We start from the raw sequence: 8,204 nt of genomic DNA on the forward strand, positions 1-8,204 counted from the left end.
ATCTATTTTCTGCATTATGCAAATGTGGGACAGTCCAAGATCAGTCAAGCATAAATCCTGACTGAGAAAAACAAGACAGCAGTGTGTTGGCACAATATAGCAGCTAAAGCTGGGATCGGTGGTGTTTAACTATTTTTCCTGCAGTAATTCAGTACATTTTTTGATCTTTGTATCAAACATCTGTATAAGCGATGGGGACAATTACAAACTTTCTACTCTGCAGCTTTGTCGGTGAGTCAGATCAATTTATTTTAAGACACAATTTTAATTGAAATACTGTATAGATAACATTTTGTATTTGTGTAGATACAATTATCTTTTAGTTTTTTTGGAAAATAGGCATGTCTGTATATTCAAGCTACTATAAGTATATGTACTCTTTATAACTTTGTTTTCACATTTAGCCCTTCTGCTTCAGTGAACCACATCTCCTGTCAAAGCAGATGTCCGTGCTATCATGATGCATGTTTGCTCTTTTAGTTTTGGTTCATTAAGCTGTATATTTCCAGCTCATTTCAACTATTTTTGTTACTCGACTTTTAAGACCTTATATGCCCATTGGATATACAGGTTATGGATTGTGATATATGCAATCATTATTAAATGATTTGACAAATGTTGGGTAACAATCAAACAATGAACAAATGTATAATATATGCTGAAAACAGTATAATGTAATCGCTGCTTCGTCCACAGTGGGTATTGCTCAAACTACGATCATTTTTGAGCCGGACAGGCCCTTTTTGAAGCTGCAGGTCCATGACAAAGCTGATCTGAAATGCTGCTACACCACCAGTGATAATTCAGTGAAAGTCCATTGGATCAAAGTAGATGGCAACAAAACCCTGAGAACATATCCTCTGGGACAGACTGTGGAGTTTCTGCAACGTGTGCCTAAAGGAAACTCTGTCGGACTGTGTGGCACCCTAACCTTCAACCCAGTCAAGCTGAATGACACTGGGTTCTACCAGTGTTTGCTGAAAGGCAATATTGTCTCACATGGCACCTACCTGCAGGTCTACCGTGAGTGTTCATGAGTGAGATGGAGTCAATCGAGCTCTTAGCACTGCTAACACCTCATAAGCCATAATAAATCCTGTTAACACTAGTCTATCCGAGAGCTGTGTGAGTGGCAGCATCCTTGCATATCGCAGCTTGGTTAATCTTTGCATAATCGGGGTGCAATCATTACAGTCTGCTGCCCGGCCATTTACTTTAAATAGCAGTAAGAATAGATCAAGTTGCAGTCAAGCTAATGTGTAGAGCCATTAATCATACTGAAATTCCATTTTTGCATCATGATCTTATCAAACACAGTTGGCAGATGTGGAGATGTGAAACAACCACAACTCCTCTGGGTATTATGCACATAAGTTTACGAGAACCCATACTTATCAAAACCATTAATTGAATTAATAAATTCATTAACTTTATATATTAGACTGTGTTCGATCTACTAAATAGTACAGTTGTGCTGTATAACAAAACAATCCAGTTTAATACATCTCTAAATAAGTCTGTTAAGTCATTCTTTAGTTTGCCTGATTATTTTTTTATACACTCCGTCTTCTTTTAATATTGCACTTGATGCAAAAACACAGAAGCACTTGTTTAATTTCTTTTACCTCTGAACCCCGTCTGTATGCCCAGAACCAATGAAGAAGACAATAAACCTCAGTGAGAGCACCAAAAACCGGATCCTGACAGCTGAGGGAGTCTTACTGCTACTGTGTGTGCTTATGCCTTCTGTCACCCTTCTCTGCAAGGTATTATGACTCACTGTACATTAACATACACTTCCACTCGCTTGTAGCATTAATGTTGAAACAATGGTTTATTTCCAAAATGTCTCAATAATGGTATTGCCACCATGTCAACACACCGGAATGTGTTGCAGTTTGTAAGACGGCGCTGCTTTGACTGTTCCTACAACATGCAGCTATAAGTTTCTCAAATGGATATTTTTCATTGTGTTTCTAAGTTGTTCTCTTTGGGAAATTGCACAGTGCCACAGCTTTGCCAACTTCTGTTTTCCCCTCACAGTCAAAGAGACTAAATCAACTGGAGAAGAAGAAAGCGAAGAAGGAAGAGGAAAACATTTATCAGGTAAATGAGTCAGATCCTGATTCCATGAGTCAGGCATGTGAGAAACACTTGTGAAAGTCACATTGCTGAAAGCAGGAACAAAGATATCAATGAACATGTTCTCTTGTAGGCCTACTAATCAATTTAACATGAATATGTTTCATTGATTGTTAAGCGTTTACTTGACATCCATCTTTCCTTATATAATACGCCAGGGGCTAAATCTGGACGATTGTTCGTCCGCATATGATCGGATTGAACGCTCTCAGGCACATGGCCAGTACCAGGATGTGAGCAACATTAAAGAGGAAGAGGAGCAGATCCAGCTGGAGAAACCCTGAAGAAAAGGGTAAAGTTAGAGAAAGGGAAGGAAGAGTGTTGAGTCTATTTTTAGGGCTGAAGTTTAACTGTGTGATATCCGAAAAAAACAGGTTCACTCTTTACAACGCTGATTTGGAGTTTTGTACAAAGCCTTCCGTTTACAGTTTTAGCATCTGGCAGAAAGAAAATAACAATAAATCTTCAATTGCGTGACAATCGAATTTGTGGAGCTGGTGGTGAAATTGTTTTGTTAGCAGCTTTCAGCTTTTGTTTATTAAAATAATCTCTCTCTATACATAATGCATTGAATCTTACTGAATGATTTATCAATGTAAATTTCTGTGAGTGCGCTAAGAATAAAGTTGTGTAAAAAAAGAAATCCTTGTGATTATTTAAAAGGCCTACATTGTCTACAAACATAATTCCCCTTTAATCTGTTTTGAATGGGCTCTCTTCAGATAATAAACCAAATTGTACGGGGCGGGACAGTCATCGATTTTTTTAGCGCGTCGTGATTGGCTACTGGAAGGGGGCGCAGTCATCCATTGGCTTCTATTTCGGCGTGGGCGGGGCCATGGGCGCTCGCATGCAGGTATGAAGGGGAGATGAGAGAGGCGGTGCGTAAACAGAGTGGGCGAAGATGGCGTCGAGCAAGAAGAGTGGTGGGAGTAGCAGATTTGAGAAAAGTGTGAATGGAAGACGCTCGTCCAAACACAAAGAGGGTCCAGTTGGTGAGTTTGTCTGTACCGTGTTGACTTCCTCAAAGCCCCCCCTCCCTGTCGCTTTCCTCCTTTTACTAACGTCCCCTTTGTGACGCTCCTGAGCGGTCACCTCCCGTTAGCCTGCGTTAGCATTTACAGTAGCTATACCCGGGTAAGTGTTAGTTAGCCAAAGTGAAGGGCGAGGATTTAAGCCGCTGGGTCTGTCTCAGCTGCCTAGGTCCTGTGACTATTTAACGACTTCATCACGAGAAAGCACCGATGAAATGTACATGTAGACTAAAGGCGTTACTGGAAAAAAAAGAGCTACAGTAGTGTTATGTGTAAAGTGCAGTTAGATGTAGCAGTGGTATTAATGTCATTTCTGTAGCAGTAGACTTGAACTATAATTCACCTTTTCACGTTCTGTGCCCCTAGTTTCAGCCGCTGACTCTGACAGGACCCACCTGAACAGGTACTCCAAACATAAACAAAAGGAGGGGGATAGAGGGTAACTACATTAACTCCCCCCCAAAGTGGGTCAACAGGGCATACATCGATTAAGCAAATGGGGTCACTGGTGAAGCCGTGATTACTGCCTGGTTGACAGGAGAGCAGGGACACATGGGCAGACCAAACAGGATGCTGTGTGCCTGCAAGCACTGTGGATCTGCTCTTATGACTAAACAAACTCCCTAATATGACCTTTAAACTAGGCCGTAACTGGAACAATCCCACCATTCCCAGAGGCTTCCTTAACTTAGTTAGGAACCTACAACTATGCCATGCAATGTCTGTGTCTTTGCCACAGTAATACACAGTTTACCTGCCTATTTTATGAATGGTGCTTTTATAATAGACTTAGAACTGTATAATGGGATTAGAAGAGTTTTAACCTAATCTTACTACACTCTGTTTTATTCAGACCTTAAGATCACATTCACAATTTCCTTTTTTCTCTAAATGCATTGCATTATACAACTGAAGGGAAGCCCTATGCATCCCATTTGGAGGAGGGAGGGAGGGAGGGAGGGTTGTGGACGCTCATTGTTGAGAGTTTCCTGTTGTTCAGTTTGGCCTTGTGTGTTTGAAGGTGCTCTGTCTGGGAGAAGGGTCACAGCCTCCTTAACTGCAGAGCCTCCTTAACTACAGAGCCCCCACTGTTTGCGCTTCCTCTTGCCTGTGGACTGCTCAAAGTTAGCTATTTTTACAGCCTGCTTCCTATAGACACCTCCAACACTGTATGGACTCAACATATGACACGTGTTGAGACTTGGACCTGGATTGACACTGCTTTTACATCTTGGATGTGTCTGTTTAGGCTTGATAAAGAGCAATTGTAAGAGAGCCACACGTTAGGAACAACCTAGACAAGATCAGCACAGTTGATCATAATGACAATAATATTTAACTCAACATTAAACTAGACCGTTAGAGAAGGTCAATGTTTTCTGTGTGGAAGGACCAGCCTGACTGCTTTTTTTCCAATCAAATCAGGAGCCCACAAGACAATGTAAGTTCCAGATGTGATCCTTTAACATTTAGAAAGTGCTCTCGTAGCACACATGCCTCCAACAGGACTGCATGACTGTGTCAACTATACATTTCAATGTAATATAATGTTTATACCCCATCTGACTTGAGGTTACACCAAGTAAGTTTGGCTCCAGATCTGCATCAGAATGTACTAAAAGATAATTGAATACAGATGACCGGTTCTTCACAGATAAGTACAGATTAGCCTTTGAGAAAATAGCTAAAAATGATTAATATGCCTTTGTCAGCAGAACTGTTGATGTGTCACAGTTGGGGAAAGTTTTACTGATCACATTAATGATGGTGCCATTCTATGAGTATCCCAGTAAGTCATGACGCATGATACCAGGACCCTGAAACTAAGGATATCAGTCATTTTTGATTTTATTATTTACACCTGTGCATTTCCCATTGTGACAAGTCTAAATGTCTTTCATGAAATAAGCCTATACATCTATAGATATATATCTTTATTTTCGTGTCATGCACATAATGTGTCCAACCCTCGTTGGTTTATAAGACACCAGAAATACAGCTGCAGTGGTCATTAAGACTTTAATTACAAAATCACAGGTTACTTCACCGCTCGATTTTCAACAAAACATTCTGCCGTCCCTCCCAGGCCTGGCAAATTCTATCTGCTACAAAACAGGTTCCTTTGCTGAAGGCACACCTCAGGTTTTTCATAGTCATCCAGCCAAATGAAATCCACATAAATGAAAGTCACTGTTGTGCATCCCTTATGTCCTCGTAGATGGGACAGTAAAACAAAAAGTTTGCACATCGGGATCTTCGTCTTTTGTTTAAGTTATACTTCACATAAAGTTCTGCACTATAGTTATTCTTTATGAGACAATAAGTTGTATACATATACCATATATCAACAGAACATTTTTCTCTATGTATGAGTCGAAGCATTTGACACTTTTACGTCTGATGTACATAAAGAAGCAGTGGGACCAACAAGTGGGACTTTGGTGTCTGTGTCTCAGTGTTCCTGGGTGTGTTTATCTCTTTATTTCTGTGTGTGGGTGAGGGGTCATGTGTCAGTCCTCAGAGTTATGGAACTGCCATCTGTGATGTCAGCCAAGAAGTCTAAACTGAGGTCACATCCTCCAGTGGAATAGATTTTCTGTATTTCATTTTGCCCCTTTGTTTTGGGTTGGCACACGCTGTCCATGTTCTGCATTCTCTGGCAAACACATTTCTTAACAGCTGGAACACGGAGCTCATTTGTGCTGCAACAACAACAACATATGTTCAATGGTGCTACATAAACATCGCTCACAACACAAAAGTCTAACCAAAACATAAGCACTTAAATATTAGTGTCTCATCGTATTATAGTTATGAACTTTTTAACACATTGATTTATTGAGTTTTACACTTGATTTGTGACTTAATTAAATATGCAATAAATGGAAAAATCCACATCCAGAAAAATTGTTATCTGATAATCTCATGGTTGTATTCCGCCAATGTCTCTCTGTACATGATCTGCCAATTAGATAGAAGGTCACAGGGAGTTGCAAGCTGAACAGCCAATAGCAAAATAGCGTCACAAGGAGAAAGTTAACTGGGACGGTGGTTGTCTTGTGGCTTCTCCCCCCTTTTTTTTAAAAATAAGCCATCGGTGGGAGGAGCAGAAGGAAAGAAAAGGACAACACGTGATGTATGAGTAGAACTGGTTATGACAGTCTGACACACACACACAGCCTGACAGGAGAGGAGCCTCATCTAATTGTAAAGATCTTCTTTTCCATGCTCTCATTGCTTTCGTGGAAGAGAGGAGACTGAGGACAGAGCCTTGAACTCAGATGCTGGTAAACACTTTTACTCTTTTCTTTTCAGTAGTTGGCTCATACCATCAACTATACGCTATGCTAGAAGCAGCCTGTGGGTAGTTTTTAATACAAACACTCAATTCATACTGCATGTGGGCCCTGCAGGAGTCATTATTTGTCTGTAATGTCACTGTGTTGGTTTGTTGTCCATGACTTATTAATACCTCTCATCCATCTTTAATGTGGAGAAGTGCAATTTAGTGGCTGCAGCGGGATTACAGTTACCACTTGTGTCGGTAACGCAGGAAGGGGTGAAGCTGGCACTGACACAACTAGACGTAGATATTCGGAACATTTGCTGGCGCACAAAAGGCAGAGGTGACGAGGCTTCAGGTGAGTCATGCTTTCCCTCTAGATGGTGTATTGACAGCTCGCCTGGTGCGAGTGTAGTGGCAGCTTTATTGTTTCTCTGAGGAATTATTCTCTGTCAGACTAAGGTGAAGTCTTCACTGGGCCACGGCAAGTTTGAGCTCTTGATTAGATTGTGCTGGTTTCACATTACTGATCATTTGCATAGTATTTGCATGTGATATACTCGCTGCAGTTACACAAGGGTGTAATTTGCGCCGGCTTCATTATCATTAAGCAAGTTTTAGAGCGGCTTATGCTGATCCAGGGGTCCATAAAGTTCATGCCGAGCTTACTCTCTCAACATATGGCCTGTTGGCTTTCCTAGCTGAGAGAGTTGTACCCACAGCTCCAATTAAGCAACGCAATTTTAATTTTGGCCGCTCGCCCGAACTGGTTCGACTGCTATTGTTGGTCCTGCAGCATGGCGTGTGGGTGACTGCTTGACCAAGGTAGTCATGCGTCCCTTAAGGCCACACTGCTGCTTGTATTTATGCAGACAGATGCATGTGTATTTATAGATGTTCTTTGTGCGCGTCTCTTGGAGTTTCCAGGTTCATTCTGACGTAATGAGTTGATTGTTTTTTGGTTTCCTGTGGTTTGACGGGTTCAGAACATTCACAATTGCTGCGTAATCCTCAATGGTCAATGAACCAGAGTCTCTTTGTATTCAGAGCAGATCAATACGATCACGACATCACAACCCACTTATTGCATAATAATATATATTTCTTATGAGAGGTTTCACAGAGGCTTGATTACACAATAGCCTCATCACTGAGGATACATGCCCAAAACATGCCAAGAGCTCATAAAGCCACCCAGGTTTATGGTTATTAATAGTCGGTGGTCCCAGTCTGTCAATCACTTTTTCTTCAGGTTTTTTTCTAAGCTTTGACTAAGTGTAAACTTTATCTTTGATTGCTTGTACTCAAGTCTTTGTTCAGAGATTTTCTTATTGTTGGGCTGCTTGCTGTCCACTCAAAACGTCCTCTGTGTTTCATCCCACCAGAGGCTCATTAAACTTTACACAGGGGTTTATTTAAAAAAAAATTGTTATAGGAAGTTATATCTCTTCCCTTTATGACCTCCGTCCTTTTTTCTTTATGGTATCTTTGTCAGTATGGTTGCAGTTGTGTGTTCAGACAGTTGCTGTCGTATATTCAGTTTGAAACTATATTCAGTTGTTGTCTAGTAATTATATATATATTATATTTTCCTGCTCACTAGAATCCTGTAACAAAAAATCTGAGTTTCTAGTTAGCATAGCTTCCTGTCGTAGACAGAAACCAGTCTCTAACAGATTATCTTCTATTATACTTCTTTATATATATATATATATATATATACATACATACATACATACACACAT

At 40.6% G+C, this 8,204-nt stretch overlaps 2 protein-coding genes across 6 annotated transcripts in view; both read left to right on the forward strand.

Moving 5' to 3' along the window:
- The first annotated feature begins 18 nt into the window (after positions 1-18).
- Positions 19-2,785, forward strand: cd79a (CD79a molecule, immunoglobulin-associated alpha). Its single transcript, XM_031853106.1, has 5 exons — positions 19-231; positions 697-1,023; positions 1,651-1,766; positions 2,044-2,106; positions 2,301-2,785. The coding sequence occupies exons 1-5, from the start codon at positions 192-194 to the stop codon at positions 2,424-2,426; spliced, it is 672 nt and encodes a 223-aa protein (XP_031708966.1). The 5' UTR covers positions 19-191; the 3' UTR covers positions 2,427-2,785.
- A 206-nt stretch (positions 2,786-2,991) lies between these two features.
- lipeb (lipase, hormone-sensitive b) overlaps positions 2,992-8,204 on the forward strand; it is a 21,072-nt gene continuing 15,859 nt past the window's right edge. The window contains exons 1-2 of one of the 5 annotated variants that reach the window (XM_031853103.1): positions 3,071-3,137; positions 6,426-6,463. Coding sequence is in view for 1 of the 5 variants with exons in the window: in XM_031853100.1 (XP_031708960.1) it covers positions 3,047-3,137 (91 nt within the window). In the remaining 4 variants the exon portion in view is untranslated. The other 4 variants (XM_031853104.1, XM_031853102.1, XM_031853100.1 and 1 more) reach the window with 4 other exon arrangements.

This window comes from Anarrhichthys ocellatus, unplaced genomic scaffold (genome assembly GCF_004355925.1).
Source record: "Anarrhichthys ocellatus isolate YVR2014 unplaced genomic scaffold, GSC_Weel_1.0 scaffold13, whole genome shotgun sequence".
Classification (NCBI taxonomy): Eukaryota; Metazoa; Chordata; class Actinopteri; order Perciformes; family Anarhichadidae; genus Anarrhichthys; species Anarrhichthys ocellatus.